At 43.6% G+C, this 14,354-nt stretch overlaps 1 protein-coding gene across 1 annotated transcript in view; it reads right to left on the reverse strand.

Moving 5' to 3' along the window:
* PDIA6 (protein disulfide isomerase family A member 6) overlaps window positions 1-13,276 on the reverse strand; it is a 15,329-nt gene extending 2,053 nt beyond the window's left edge. Inside the window, exons 1-12 of the mRNA XM_033054907.2 lie at window positions 13,210-13,276; window positions 10,179-10,320; window positions 9,292-9,349; window positions 8,543-8,669; window positions 7,941-8,047; window positions 6,456-6,589; window positions 5,927-6,041; window positions 4,881-5,021; window positions 3,613-3,697; window positions 3,447-3,519; window positions 2,273-2,431; window positions 254-350 (exon numbers count right to left, since the gene is read on the reverse strand). Coding sequence (XP_032910798.1) covers window positions 254-350; window positions 2,273-2,431; window positions 3,447-3,519; window positions 3,613-3,697; window positions 4,881-5,021; window positions 5,927-6,041; window positions 6,456-6,589; window positions 7,941-8,047; window positions 8,543-8,669; window positions 9,292-9,349; window positions 10,179-10,320; window positions 13,210-13,243 — 1,272 coding nt within the window. The 5' untranslated portion in view covers window positions 13,244-13,276. The remainder of the gene's footprint in view (window positions 1-253; window positions 351-2,272; window positions 2,432-3,446; window positions 3,520-3,612; window positions 3,698-4,880; window positions 5,022-5,926; window positions 6,042-6,455; window positions 6,590-7,940; window positions 8,048-8,542; window positions 8,670-9,291; window positions 9,350-10,178; window positions 10,321-13,209) is intronic.
* Between the last annotated feature and the right edge of the window lie 1,078 nt (window positions 13,277-14,354).

Genomic DNA, 14,354 nt, shown 5'->3' on the forward strand with positions numbered 1-14,354 from the left:
ACTGGTAATACATTTCTGCCTCAAGGGATCCAGCTTTCAGATCACATAATAACAGTTAGGCAGGAACATCTGGTCCACAGTGCCAGATGATCAATGTGCCATTTGGTCTGCTATCTGGATTAAGATAATGGGAAACCATCAACACAATCTTGTAAGAATAAGAACTTTCACAGTGACAGGTGTTAGTTACTCTATCGTGTCACTTCTGAATGCAGCAATTCCTCAGCACATTCAGAAATGGAGCACCGCTTACCTCACCATCTTTGCCATCCCAAGGTTCAACTGAATGAATTTTGGGGAAAGCTCCACCTCCCACTGGTGCTGTAGAACCACGACCAACAGAGAGTTCCCTGTGAAAAAAGGAAACAAGTAAAAGTTAAATTTAAGAAATTCCTCCAACCTCCATTGACCTGGAACAGAACCTGCTTCAGATAAGAGGAATACAAGTTCAAGATTTCACCTCTTTAAGTAGATCTAAACTGAATGTAAAAACTTTGAGAAGCAGAAAATGACAGAGCCCTTAAAGCAGCATTGAAAATTTACAACTAGATTCAAAGACATCTGTGACATACACTATTTAATATTTCAGCAGTGTAAAAGTCACAGGTAAGCGCAGCCTCTTTAACTGTTTATCACTTAAGGCATCTCCAAGGGGAGCCTATAGTTCTGGAAGTCACCTCCAAGTGTTAGTTGAAATCACCAGTGAGCTTTAGTGGAGACAGCCTCCATGGTTTCAAAGAGTACATGGTAACCAGCTTTGTTCGAGACATTCTATCCTGAACTTGCCAGTTAGGCTTGTTCAAAAAGCCCAGCATTAAAATCCTGAGGAGCTAATCCCTTTGCATCTTTCAGAGGCAAATAAAACTGAATTAGCATTCCTCCCCAAGTGGAGTTGACAATTTTTATGCTCTTCATAGTGCCAATTTCCTTACTCGTAGTCGACACTGCCTATTAGGCTGCAGAAGCTGCCTACACAGCTGAGTGAATGGCCAGCCACACCAGCTGTGATTATACTGCTTTCTCTAGGCAGCACAGCTGAGCTGAAGTGTCAGGAAGAGATTATTCTAGCAAGTAGTGCTGCATGATAAGACAATACCAAACCAATTACCTAATGCAATATAAGCTGTTAAATTGGCTGTTGTGTCCTGGAAGCCCCATCTAGCCTCACCCAGGAGAGGCTTCACTAAGATGGACTTTATAGACTAAGAAAATTTGCCATGTCTGACAAAGGTAGACACTTTTACATGCATTAGTACAAACTGCCTGGTATGTCTTTTCTTCCATCTGTATCCTTAACTTGATGCCCTAAGAACGTTCAATTTTTTGGCATTAAGAAGAAAGTCTAATCACTTTCACAGGTAAGAATACAGCACTGATTCCATTAATCTAGCAGGAATTGCATTCAATCTGTTTTTTATGGCAAGGTGGAGAGAGGCTGTTGCATTTGCTTTTGCAATTCTGGCTGTTCTCTGCCATTCTCCAATGACAAACATAGGAATAACACTTCTATTGTAAGGTCTCAAGGGCTCTTGCATAACTTATGGCAGCTGGTGCTTCACATGGAGGCAGAGTTCCCACTTAACTTTGACCACACTAAAGTAACAGTTTAAGTTTAGCTGTTCTGTTTCAGCACTGCTGCCGCCTTCTGTCATCCTCTCAATTTCCTTTCTGTATTTCTTTCTTCTCAGCACTGGCTCTTGCCCAGCTACAGGCAGTTTCACAGGACTTGCACTGAGCAGTGAGCTATTGACTTTTTGGATGAATTGTTTCAATTCTCCCAATCAATTTATTAGGTGCCAGGAGAATAGAAAAGTGGGAGGGGGAAGACAGGACCAAACTGAATCTCTAATATGAACAGCAACATATACAACCAAGAACTTCAACAGCACCCATTACAATTCCCAAACTGAGGACTTTCCAATTACTAATGACTTAGTCAGAATGCACCATCTGAATTAAATGGAATTCATTAGTAAGTTATTTCTTAAATTACCAGAGAAACAGAAATTTTCAACATCAAAGTCCACCCCTGTTTTCAAATATTGTACTAAAACTACCTTAGTCTAAATGGCCAGTTTAATTCTGCACACCACAAAAAGGTAGTGACTGCTTTATTGCAATCCCCATTGAAACCATTCCCTTACTCTGCTGAATTCTCATCTTAATTCTCTTAATTGTGCAAGTCTTGTCTGATGAAGGAGAGTATGCTTGTGGTCTAAAGAGTCATAGCCCCAGATACAGAAAGATTTAAGTCACTTAAAAGATTTCGTACCTGAGAAACTCATTAATTCCTTGCTCACTGAATGATCCTTTCAGAAGGGCAAATTTCATCTTCCGAGCATTAACAGCTGCCATTGCTGGATACCCGAAGCCTCCAATCCCCAGAGAGCTCTCAAGATCTGACTGAGCACCTGCTTCTGTCCACAGCCACCTTGAGGAAAAGATGAAATAGAAAATTAATAATGAGGATAGGCACTACAATAATTTTCAAATCACATATCCTGCAACCCTGCAGAGTTCAAGCAGGGCTCTGTATTGCCCTTGACACTTTCAAAGTCAGCATGGAGAAGCAGAGTCCTGATCTTGAACCTTGCAACAGAAGGAAGCCCCCTCTCAGCAGCACCTCTAGGCCAGTCCCACCCACAGAGCCACCAAAAGTGGGTAAGAACAGCCACTAAACACAGTGCAGGCAAAGAACTATGTTAGTAAAGTGAACACACTGCTACACTTTAGCCAGTATTAAGGGGAAAGTTTAAAACTATTTAAGACACAGACCTAAAGATTACAAAGTCCTGCCCAAATATCACTATGGAGGATTTCTAGCTAAGGACACTCAGTCTCAGTTCCTCTCATCTTAGCAAGTCCCCTGAGGAACCTCTGGAATGAGCCAATCTCAGCATTTTTCCCCCAGGCTTTCAATGCCATTTTGCTCCTCTTCAGAGCAGTCAGTGTGACAGAAGAGCTCTCACTTTCCTGAAAAGTCCCAGAGATCCTAACCTGCACCTGAGAGAAGGAGGAGTAAAGGCATAGCCTACTGGCTTGTTTCTTTGAGAGCATGAAACATGTTAATAAACTGCAATTTATTAGTTTCTTTGAGAATTCAACAGTGACACTGGCAGACTCACCAACCAGCAAAAGTCAGTAAAAGAAACCTCCCTAAAATACTTAAGTATTCAGGACAAGAGTAAAAGATGCTTAATCTTATTAAAACTTAGATATATCACTTGTAAATGCAGAATTTGAGAGGTGGATGAAAATTTTAAAAAAGGGCTATTTTCAAGTCAAACCATTCCCTTCTCCAGTAATTAGTGAAATACCAAGACATGCTACCCTGAAAAAGGAACAACTCTTTCTTGTAGCTGAACAGGTATTATACAAATTTTATTCCATTACCCCCAGAAATGCTCACATCTTTTCCAAGATGACCAGTGGACAATAATACTCACCCCCACATTTTCTTTTTGTATTTTTCAGCCATTTTTAACATGACATCCAGGTAAGAATTTCTCCCTGAAGCTCCTGTTTGTTAAAGAGAATTAGACAAGTTAAAAAACATAGGTACATGCTTTAAGTGACAAATTCATACAGAACTTTGCTTGCTTGTATGTGTACCTGTGTCAAGAATATGAGGCAGGACAGAAATGATGCAGAGCTGATGAGTATCGCAGGTACTCTTCAGAACATCTTCATTAATTATCTAGAAGAAAACAGCAGAAACTCAATGACAGTAAGACCTGGTTCTTCGTTTGTGACTGAACTTTTCTCCAACAGCCTAATAACTCCATCCTGCAAGGCAGTAAGCAGTGAAACAACTTGACACAAAAGCTCACAAATCTCTTCTACTTCACTGGTATCAGTACAAGAGTAATTCACAAAGTCTTCTGTTGAGACTTGCAGCAACAGGAAACTATGCAGTACCAAATAAAGCCTACAGAAAGCACAATCAGATGTCACTTCTTGCTCAAAATCACTTTTCTTGCCCAAGGTTGGAAAGAGCAGCCCCAGGCCCGTGCGAATGCCTGTGAGCACAAGGAGAGCCAGCAGAGGCAGCCTTTGCTGTGGATGAGGATATTCAAGCAACATTAACTGCAACACTTGTTGTGTGGGATCTGTTTCAAAAAGCAATTTTTTGAGTGACCTACACCAGTGGTCTCCAACCTTTGATTGTGCATTCCACCAATAAATAAATTGCTAAGTATGCAGCCTCTGATATACAGAAATCAATTATATGCATATACACATAAATCAACATGTACTGCTATATTAAATATTACAAATCAAGCAAAATTTAAAAAAGAATAGGATGAGAAAGATGAAATAAGCACCATATAAAAATAATATCTTAATGTTTATAAACAGTGCAGATATTTTTTGGTTTTTTCCTTTCTGCATCCCAATGGACTGTCTTACGTGCACCTCACTTAGGAGACAAGTGATCACCGTGTCAAATCTACCAACAGCAAGCTGAGAAAAGTTGCCTGACAGAGGGTGGAGTTTTTTGGACAACAAGCAAAACTACTCATCAAGCATCAGACAGCTTGCAAATGACAGGGCCTTGCCCTCTTATTGCAAGAAAAGAGATGGGGCACAGAGCTTTACTTTTTCACTCATTCCTCAAGAGCAGATTCAGACACCATATCACCACCCTGTCAATGCCTCCACTGTATCAATTCTGATCATCTTCCAAATAACAACAAATTGACAGTAGAAATGAACATTCAGCTTTTTGTTATTCAAAGCTTTTCATCCTTTACTTTCTGGAGCAAAACAGTGCAGAAGCAGCACACTTAGGCAGTTTTATTTAGAGCTCATACAGACCTGCAAAAACTGCTGCCAAGAGTATGATGGAAAAGCAGTTTGAGAAAATGATGTACAGTTACCTCCAGGAGCTCAGGTGGTGGTGCATTATCAGAAAACAGATCCAGAGCACGAGCAATGATATCAGATCTAGTTCTCCCACCATCATAATCAACAGGGTCTTCTCCTTTCTGGAAGATTTTAATGGTGGGAAATCCACGAATCTGCAAGACAAGTTTAAACCATCACATAAACCTGAATATTTATGGTGGAAATTATCTGCTTGTCTGATGGCCTCTAGACTAAGAGCAGGGAAGAGATTCAACATCTTTGTGTATCGAGTCTCACATGTTCTGGCTCAATTTGAATTTTGTAGCTTTCTACCTTTTCAACAATTCAAAACAAGGTGAATGTACACTAAAAGGCTGCTCAGGGTTTTGGCCTGATGAACTAGCACTGGTTTAATCTCAATTTAGATGCACCAAGCACTGCAGGTTTAAGCACCATGAAAACTGTCTTTACCCTTGATATTTATTAAATATCAATTTCCTGATTTGTCTGGTGATGGAGAACACTGGGCCTACATGGCAGCAAGTGGACCTTGGCCTCCTTCTGCTACACTTCCAGTAAATCTTGCTCAGTGTTGCCTTTACACTGTCAACCATGTGCACTCAGAGGGAAACTGCAGCACAGTGTAAGCTCTGTAGACTAGTAAAAATTCAAGAGTATCCATTCTCTTTTGGCGAGCAACACACCTAATCTGGGCAGCTGATATTGTAGGACTGATCCCTGATAACTGGTTCCAAGGATTCCAGAGATGCCCAAGCAGCCTACAGTCTCAAGAAAGAGACCTCTCACTCCAGATGATAAAGGTACACAAGACATTATGTAAATAGACAACCTCCCTCCTCAGCAACATCCAGAATAATTATTTTCCTCTTCCTACATTTATTTACGTTGTTATTGACACTCATTAATTATTTGTGGAAAAAAAACTGAATGTGTCACTTATTTTTGGCACAAAACATTTAAGTAGCACCAGATTAAGGAACAGTTCAGTAAGGATTGAAGAGAAGTCTGACTTGGTAGAGATGGAAAGGAAATGGTAACCACTGCAGAGCACACTCACCCCGTATCGGCTTGCCAGCGCCTGATTGACTGTTGCATCTACTGCAGCCAGCTTTACTTTTCCTTTTGTTTGTTCCTTCACCTCTGTGGCAGCAGCTGCCCATTCTGGCTCCAGGCTGAAAAACAGAGAGTACAAGTGCCCTGAGCTCTCTCAGACCTAGCAAAAGTATACCACATTTAAACATTATGTAGCATGTTTTACTCAAGAATAAAAGTCTCTTGCTGAGAATGACAGCTAAGAGGGCGTTCCAAACTAGACTGATGTCCTGCATCTAAAGGAACTAAAAGTTTAATATAACTCCCAGATCTTATTTCTTTTGGTAACTGGGAATTTTACTGTTAAGGAGGAGTGCAACCAGAGCAGCACCAAGGAGCTCTGAGCAGAAGCCCACAAATTTTTTTTAGATCACCTTATAGCAAAACCTCACTTCTGGTATAGCAGAGATCCAAGGTCTCTGTTAGGGGACTAAGAAAATTACACAAAACAGGCACTAACAGGAACTGAATTGTTAAAGTAAAACCTCGTTTACTTTTTGCAGTGCCCACACCATGGGGCATAAAACTCCACCATCCACACATCGTCACTATTTATGACATTCTTATCAAAGCTGTCATCAGTCAGCTCAATCACATCCTTCTTATCGCCACCTCCGCTCCCCCGGCTCTGTAAGAAACAAACAGACCCTCATGTAAGAAGTAACCAAAACTGGTCTCCCACACAACTCCTATGTGTCACATTGAACCAAAAGATCTTTTTTTGAGCAAGATACAAAATAGGCAGTGTTAGGTCATACAACTTTCCCTTTTTAAAACTGACAGTACACACAGCCTAATCACTACAGCATTTTCAAGACACAGTAAATGAACCCTTTCTTGAAAAAAGAGAAATCAGGTCAAACTGACTACCAAGAAAATGTGGGAACACTTTTTCAGTTCTTCATGCTCTGATCTGCCCATGAACAAAGTGCTCCCCATCCCCCACCTCCATCTGGAACCAAGTCCTAGTTTCCAGGCAAAACAAACACGTGGGAGTATGACACACACTACAGGGTACAGTCCACCCAGGTCTTCTTTGGACCCTCAGGATGTCAGAGTGTACTTGCACCACGACTCAGAAATAGTAGTAGGAACTGGAAGCTTTTCAATTTACCTTCAGGGAGAAATCCAGCAAGCCAACTTCAGAAAAACATTATCAAATTAAAAAACCTTAATCTGTCTAATTTAGATTAGGATTAGGCAAATGGTACCTGAACCACCTGAGAATGGGGCTAACAGGAACCCCAAAGTTCAAGGGCAGATGCACCTGGAGAGTAACAACCCCATACACCAGTGCACACTCAGAACTGACTAGCTGGAAAGCAGTTTTTCAAAGAGGAACATGAGTGTGCTGGTTGACAAGCTGAACACGAACCAGCACTGCAATCCTGTGGCAAAGGTGGTCAACAGCCTCCTGAGCTGCACTAGGCAGACTTGCCAGAAGGCCTGAGGAGGCAATCTTTTCTTCTGCTCAGCACAATGTGACACACCCAGAGTGCTGGGTCTAGTTCTAGGCTCCTCCATAGGACAGGCACGCACACATTGGAGCAAGTCCACCAATGGTCAGAGCTGATTAAGGGCTTTGAGCATCTGACATGTGATGAGAGGGTGCAAGAGAGTAAAGAAAACAAAGGCAGGCTCTTCACTGCAACAAGAGACAAAAGGGATGAAGCAGAAACACAAGAAGTACCATTCTATGATTCTATAACCTAAAACATAAGAGGAAACACTTCTATTGCGAACACAATCAAACATGGAACAGGTTGCCTGGAGAATGCAGTCCATTTGGAGTCTCAGTTCTTGGAGACACAATTTTAAGGGACACAGCCCTGAGCAATCTACTCCAGCTGGCCCTGGCATCTGGACTAGATAAAACTCCAGACATCCCTTCCAATTCTGTGATTGAGTTGGGAGCTTTGATCTCCTGTAAAAGACAGTCTCCAGCTGAAAAACAAACACCCATTCATTCCCTCAAATACCTGTTTTCCAGAACTGTATCCTCCGCTTCTTCCACTGAGACGTTCTTTCACCAGGGACCGAAGGGCACTTAGAGCGGCATCAACAATAGCATCGCTTGTCCTGCCACCTGCAGTGCAGCAAAGCAAGAGATCAAACCATCAAAAGGCCAGTTTAAGGTATGCTCCTAAATTAATTACAAACTTAATCCTCCCTCACCCTAGTGATCTTTCGGGAAAAGCAGGACTGGGCTATGAGTGATACAGTACAAGTGGTGGGACATCTGATTAAACACAAGCAGCAAGACTGACTTCACTAGATCTTTTCATTACCTGGCTTTTCTGATGAGGAGTGATTCTAGGGCAAGCTCCAAATAACAGGAAGAAAGGAATGATTCCTTGAAACTCCCTATCAAGTTCCAACAACTATGAACTGCAGGTGGGACTGTTAGACAATGCTAAGACATACACAATTTGGTTAAACCACTCCCACCCATCTGTCTCTCCATTACTACAAGCACTGGACAAAAAGGAAAAACTACACAACACAGCATTAACAGCTACCATGATTACTGCATTCAGGGAAGCTTTTAAGCATGCAACATCTAAAAATTGATCACATTTACCCTGATAATCCTCTGCTTTGTTTTTGTTGGCTCCAAATATCTTGATAGTTGGAAATCCTCTGACTCCATACTGTCCACCCAAGGACTGATGTTTATCTGCATCTACTGCACCCACTTTCACTACACCCTGCAGAAACAAAACAAAAAATGACACCCTAAGAAAAAAAGACTTCTATAGCAATTTAGCACCTTTTACACTCTCTGCTAGGGGCACAAGGGAAGGGGGAAGAGAGAAGGGCAGGACTGAACAGAACAGAGATATTTTACCCCACGAGCATTAAACTACAGAACACTATAAATGTCCACTTCTTTCCTCAGCATGAAAAAGCAAACTTTAAACTGTCTGGACTATTACTTAAATGGATTTTTTTTTGTTCGGTTTTCTAAGAAAGAGAATATAATATATTTTACTTAGGAAGAGTTCAGCTAATCACAACATGTCTAATTCTTCTGTAATTTAAAACATAGTTTAACACCAATGGCTTACAAATGTTTTCAGTCCTAGAGAACAGTAATAGGAATTCACAGGGATAGAAATTACTTTCTTCCTCTACAATTCAGCGGCTTCTTTAAAAAGGATACAACAAACAAAAAAACCCAAAAATCCTGAGTTTTCAAGTGCCTGAATAACAGTGTTCTGGCTAGACAAGTATGATTAAACGGTTGTAAGGATCAAGCCCAATCCAGATGCCAAAACAGCCAAACACTTCAATCCACTTTCACAAACATAACTAAAACGTTAAACTTACTTTTAAAGCAGTTGCTGCTTTCTTCCACTCAGGGGTTAGCCTTTGACAATGACCACACCTTTTTAGAAAAACAACAAAAAAAACCAACTTGTAAATGTCATTCAGATCTGACAAATATTTCACAGTCACTTACAGCAAACTGTAGGAGACTGAGGATTTACTCATGAAGAGGAAAAAAGCCTATGCCACAAGATCATACCATCACTCAGGCCTCTGAAGAAAAACCTCCACATTATATAGACTGCAGCAACACTAGAGGAGGCACAGCAAGACTTTCCCTAAAATTCTCAGTCCAGACAGAATCAAGCTGTTGCAATAAAAGGCCACTTTCTCCAGAATGTGGATCTTCAGATGGCAACATCATAATATCACAGACAATTTGTGCAAGGATGGAATATATATATATCACCAGAATTTAAATGGAATAGACTCCATACTCTGGACCTGAACAGAACAGGCAACAAAGAGGGATGCTAAATTAAGATGCACAAAGCCAGTACTTTTAAATGGAAATTGGAAATGTTCAGTGTGAATTTAGATCTGTAATTTCACATCAGAATTAGACTCAAACACAGATGTGAGGGACTTTCTCACTTACCTACTGTACTTTAATCAGTCATTATTAATATTAATTGAACCAGAGAAAATCAAGTAGAGAAATGGCATAGGTTTTGCTGTTTGTCAACTTGAAATGTCAATTCCTGCCCTTTTCCCTCACGAAAATATTTAAAGCAGGAATCCCAAGTACAGCTATTTTGCTACTCATTAGGCCATCAACTAACAACTGTGCTGCAAACAACTGAATGAAACCTTGAGCTGATCAGCAGTAGATTCCTGTGCTGCTCCTCTATCATTACAGCAAGCAAGTACCTGGCTGCAGTTCTTACCATGGGGCATAGAACTCCACCAGCCACAGGCTGTCGCTCTGAATGACCTCCTTGTTGAAATTAGTTGGTGTGAGCTCAATCACATCATCACTGGCTGAATATAAACCGTTAACTGCCAGGAACAAAGTGCAGCTTACTGTGCCTACAACGAAAAGCAGAGACATCAGCAGTCCTGTTGAACATTTATGACTCTCATGTTGCCGTGGCTAAATCATCTCCCCACTCTTCCCAAATCAGCAGTGGTGGGAAGGGATTCCAGTTAGACCAGATCAAAAAGGAAGTTAAGGCAAGATATATGCTCTCCCTCCTCGTTTAAAACATGATTCCATAGGATGACATAAAATAAGGTCTGTGCCTAAAGCTAGCTGGAATTACACCACTCCTGCTACGGCTCTGTAGGAGGAGCAACTTGTGTCCAAGCTCCTACCCTAACTCCTGCTGGTACCAGACCACCAAGATTTCTGCAGAGATCCCCACCATCAGCTATGTTTTCTTTCAGTTCTTATAGAAACTGCTAAGCCAATTGTTCAAACCTCTTGCATAATAGGCACTCACACACGTCTTTTATCACATAATGCAGGACTGTCCCAGCTAGGTTTGGCACAGTTACCCTGATTTTAGGACCAGCACTTGATGCACTGGTAGTACATCATCCTTGCTCATGAGGATCTTAGTCTACCATTTATTTATATCTTTAGGAACAGACTGGAGAACAACAGCTAAATCTCTCTGGTTAACAACTCAAGCACCCTGAGAATGCTAAAAAAATAACACTGAAAGAAGGAAATAGAAGGAAATTGCTTTCTCTTATGGCTTTGTACTTCTCATAATTTCTGGAACTTATTATTGCTTGAGATGTTGTACGTAAAGCCTCAGAATTCTTCCTTCTACCTAGTCAAGGAGATTGAGAGATGACAAGCATCTCTGTAACAAAATCCACCCAGAAAAATACTTTTTTTAATCCACTAAAAACTGGAGGGAGTAAGAGCTCAGGCACCCAAGTCAGAACCAGACAGAAAGCGTTGCTGCAAGTGGTTAACAACTTGAATGGGAAGTTGCATATTCTCTCTCAAGACTCAAAATGAGAGAAAAACAGGTCAGTGATGCAGAACTCTACAGCACATGGCACACAGACTGCACAGCATCACCTACACTTTATCAGTCCCACACAATAAAAGCCAGTTTCATTACCCCTATTCTGCAGGAGAATGAAGCTGAGAGAAGTAACATCTTCCAGGTTACTCAAGAATCAGGACTGAACTGCCATACTATAAACCAGTGCCCTCTCCACTGCACCACCACCCCATCCTAATGGTTTCTTCTAGCACGAGGACCCAGCTCTTTCCTTCTGGGGTGATCAAAATCGGTTTCCACCACCAGATGTACGTGTTAGATTGGCTCTGTCTCTTCAGTACGCCCATACACAAGCAGCACTTCATCAGCATTGATCAACTGACTTCCAAGCGATCTGCGGCTGTCACAGCATGTTACGTTGACCTACAGTAGCAGCTGCTGCTGGGGTAGAGTAAGAAAAAAAGGATGGGAAAAGTTCCTTGAATGTTATAGTAACTATCAGGAGAAAAAACCTTCTCTAGAGAGAATGAGACCATTAAATTGAAATCAGCACATTCTCGCTTCACCTTTTAGGTGATCTCTGCAGAATACATTCAGAAGACAGAATACACTCAGCCACTTCTGTCCCTTGAAAGAGAGAAGTTCTAGCTTATGAAAATACATCTGCTAAAGAGAACTCACAAAAGAAAGGTACATAGTAAAATTCACCTAGTCCCCTATCACTGCATTTTTTTAAACTATGAGTCATGAACCAGTGGCATAACTTTCCTTTCTACAGTGAAACATTCAAAGTTTGATTCAAGTTCAACAAAAATAATTTTCCTACAAGCATCAAGCCAGATAAATGCAAATCTATCATTATTATTCAGGAAAAAAGAAATAGATAATCTGATTTCAAAAGTTGTTTTCTAATGCAAGCATATCACACAGACATAAGCATCAATAAACCAGCAGCTCCATGCTGGTATTACTAGTGCTAATTCAACTGCAAAGTCGTAAGTCGGTAGATCTATTTTAAAAAAAGCTTTTGTCACGGGATGCTAATGATTTTGTGTACTTCCTCCTGCAATTACCCTCTCCTGCAGCAGAGCTCGGTGTGCCGAGGCCCACACATCCCTGCACACGTGCGAGCCACAGCCGGGGGCAGAGCTCTCGGCACCTTGGGCGTTTCCATGGAAGGGCCCGAGTGGGAATCGTTCACCGATTCCTTCGGCACAGAGGCGGCAGCAGGGCCAGGGCAGGGGAACACCAGCCCCCCTCGGAACTCCTCCGTTTGACCTCTTGCTGCCCCCGGAGCACCAGCCAGGCGCCCACAACACCGCCGCTTACTCAAATCACGCAAATCAAAGAAGGTCTTTGATTAGGGTGACAGATAACTACAATTTTCTTTTTTTTTTCCTCTCTGCATGTGGTTCGCTAACCCACGGAGCAACCCCCGGCCCCGCGGCACAGACCGGCCACAGCCGGACCGCGACTGCGAGCGCTGCCCCCGAATCAGTGGGGCTGGGAGAGCCCGCCGAGATCAAATCCAGCCCATGACCCACCACCCCTACGTCAAACAGACCACAGCACTGAGGGTCGTGTCCAGTCCTTCCTTAAACACCTTCAGGGACGCTGGCTCCACCATCACCCCGGGCAGCCCGTTCTATTAGCTGCTCACCCTATGTATGAGCAAATTCGTTCTAATGTCCAATCTAAGCCTCCCCCGGGGCAGCTTAAGACTATATCCTCTAGTCCTACTGCAAGCTGCCTGAGAGAAGAGGGCGATCCCCACCTGGCTGCAATCTCCTTTCAGGAGGCTCTTCGCTCCGCCCGCCGCCCCGCAGACCAGCCGTACGGCCCCCGGCCCCGCTCCCTCCCTCCGCGACGGGACCCGCAATGCCAGAGAAAAGGAAGTCGCGTTCCGCCGTATCCCGCTGCCCCCTCAGCCCGCCCCCCGGACCCTCACGGCTCCTACCCCACCACAGCCGGCCCGCGCCGCGCACCCCCATGGCTGCCCCGCTCCCTCCGCCGCCGCCGCCGCCACGGCCTGCGCGCTCCGCCCCGCCCCGCCCCGCGCGCGCCGCGCGCCCCGCCGTGGCCGCCGCGCATTGGCCGCGCCGGCGGCCGGGCAGCGCAGCAGCCAATGGGGAGCGGCCGCGCCAGCTGCTGCGGCGCGCGGGGCTGGGACGCGCTGAGGGGCGGAACAGGAGGAGGAGGGCGGTGGTGCCGGCTGGGCAGGGCGGGGCAGGGCTTCGGTGCTGCCGGGGGTACGGCCGTGAGGCAGGTGGCCCTGAAGAACTCTAGTGCCCCGGGGAAAGCTTCCTCAGTCTGCTTCCAGCAGTTTCCAAGGGTCTTGCGCTGTCAAGAGCGCCCCCCGCCGATCCCGCTCAGCTCTGGCGGGTGCCCGCTCAGGCCTTCAGGGAGAAGGAAGGCAGGCCCGGGATTTATCCTGTTGGGTGGCCGAGCTGCTTTGCTACAGCCTCTGTGAAAACCGAGGCACGAATCTAGATAGGGAAAAAAAAATTAAAAATGTTTTCAAGTTGCAAGCTCGCCTGTAGAAATTGCCCGGTTGAGTCTGCTGCAGTGTGGGTAAATAAAAGCAGGGGAGGAGACCTAGTGCATGCTGATAAGAGGGCTCTTAAACCCAGGGTAACCTGCCTGCATCCGACAGACGCTTGGAAAGTTTGGCTCCAGAAGCACAGCATGTAGTGGCTCTTTAGTATGAAAAATCAGCATCCCAGTTCAAAAGCACTGGAAACAACTGATTTGAAAAGCTGGTATTCCATCCCCCCTTCCCCCAAAGATGGCACACTGCAGGTGGGCCCTAGGATTTGGGGCTATATATTGGGCACAGATCCAGACAAAGGCTTTTGCAGAGCTAGGAGTACACAATTAAGTGAATGGAGTCGTAGTAGTAGCTGAATTTAATGTACCATTGAAATAGATTTTTTCAGATGTTGGATCTGAAGTTCTCTAAATTTTATCCCCATCCACACCCCCACTGCTTCATGATCACAAATAGCACTTTTCACTACGGTTCAGTCCTGTTTTTTGAGAGAATGAAGTTGTTAGCACGGTAAGAACAGACAGCCCTTTTCACCCTCGATTTTTTTTTTCAGA

The sequence above is a fragment of the Catharus ustulatus genome, chromosome 3 (genome assembly GCF_009819885.2).
Source record: "Catharus ustulatus isolate bCatUst1 chromosome 3, bCatUst1.pri.v2, whole genome shotgun sequence".
NCBI classification, from domain to species: domain Eukaryota; kingdom Metazoa; phylum Chordata; class Aves; order Passeriformes; family Turdidae; genus Catharus; species Catharus ustulatus.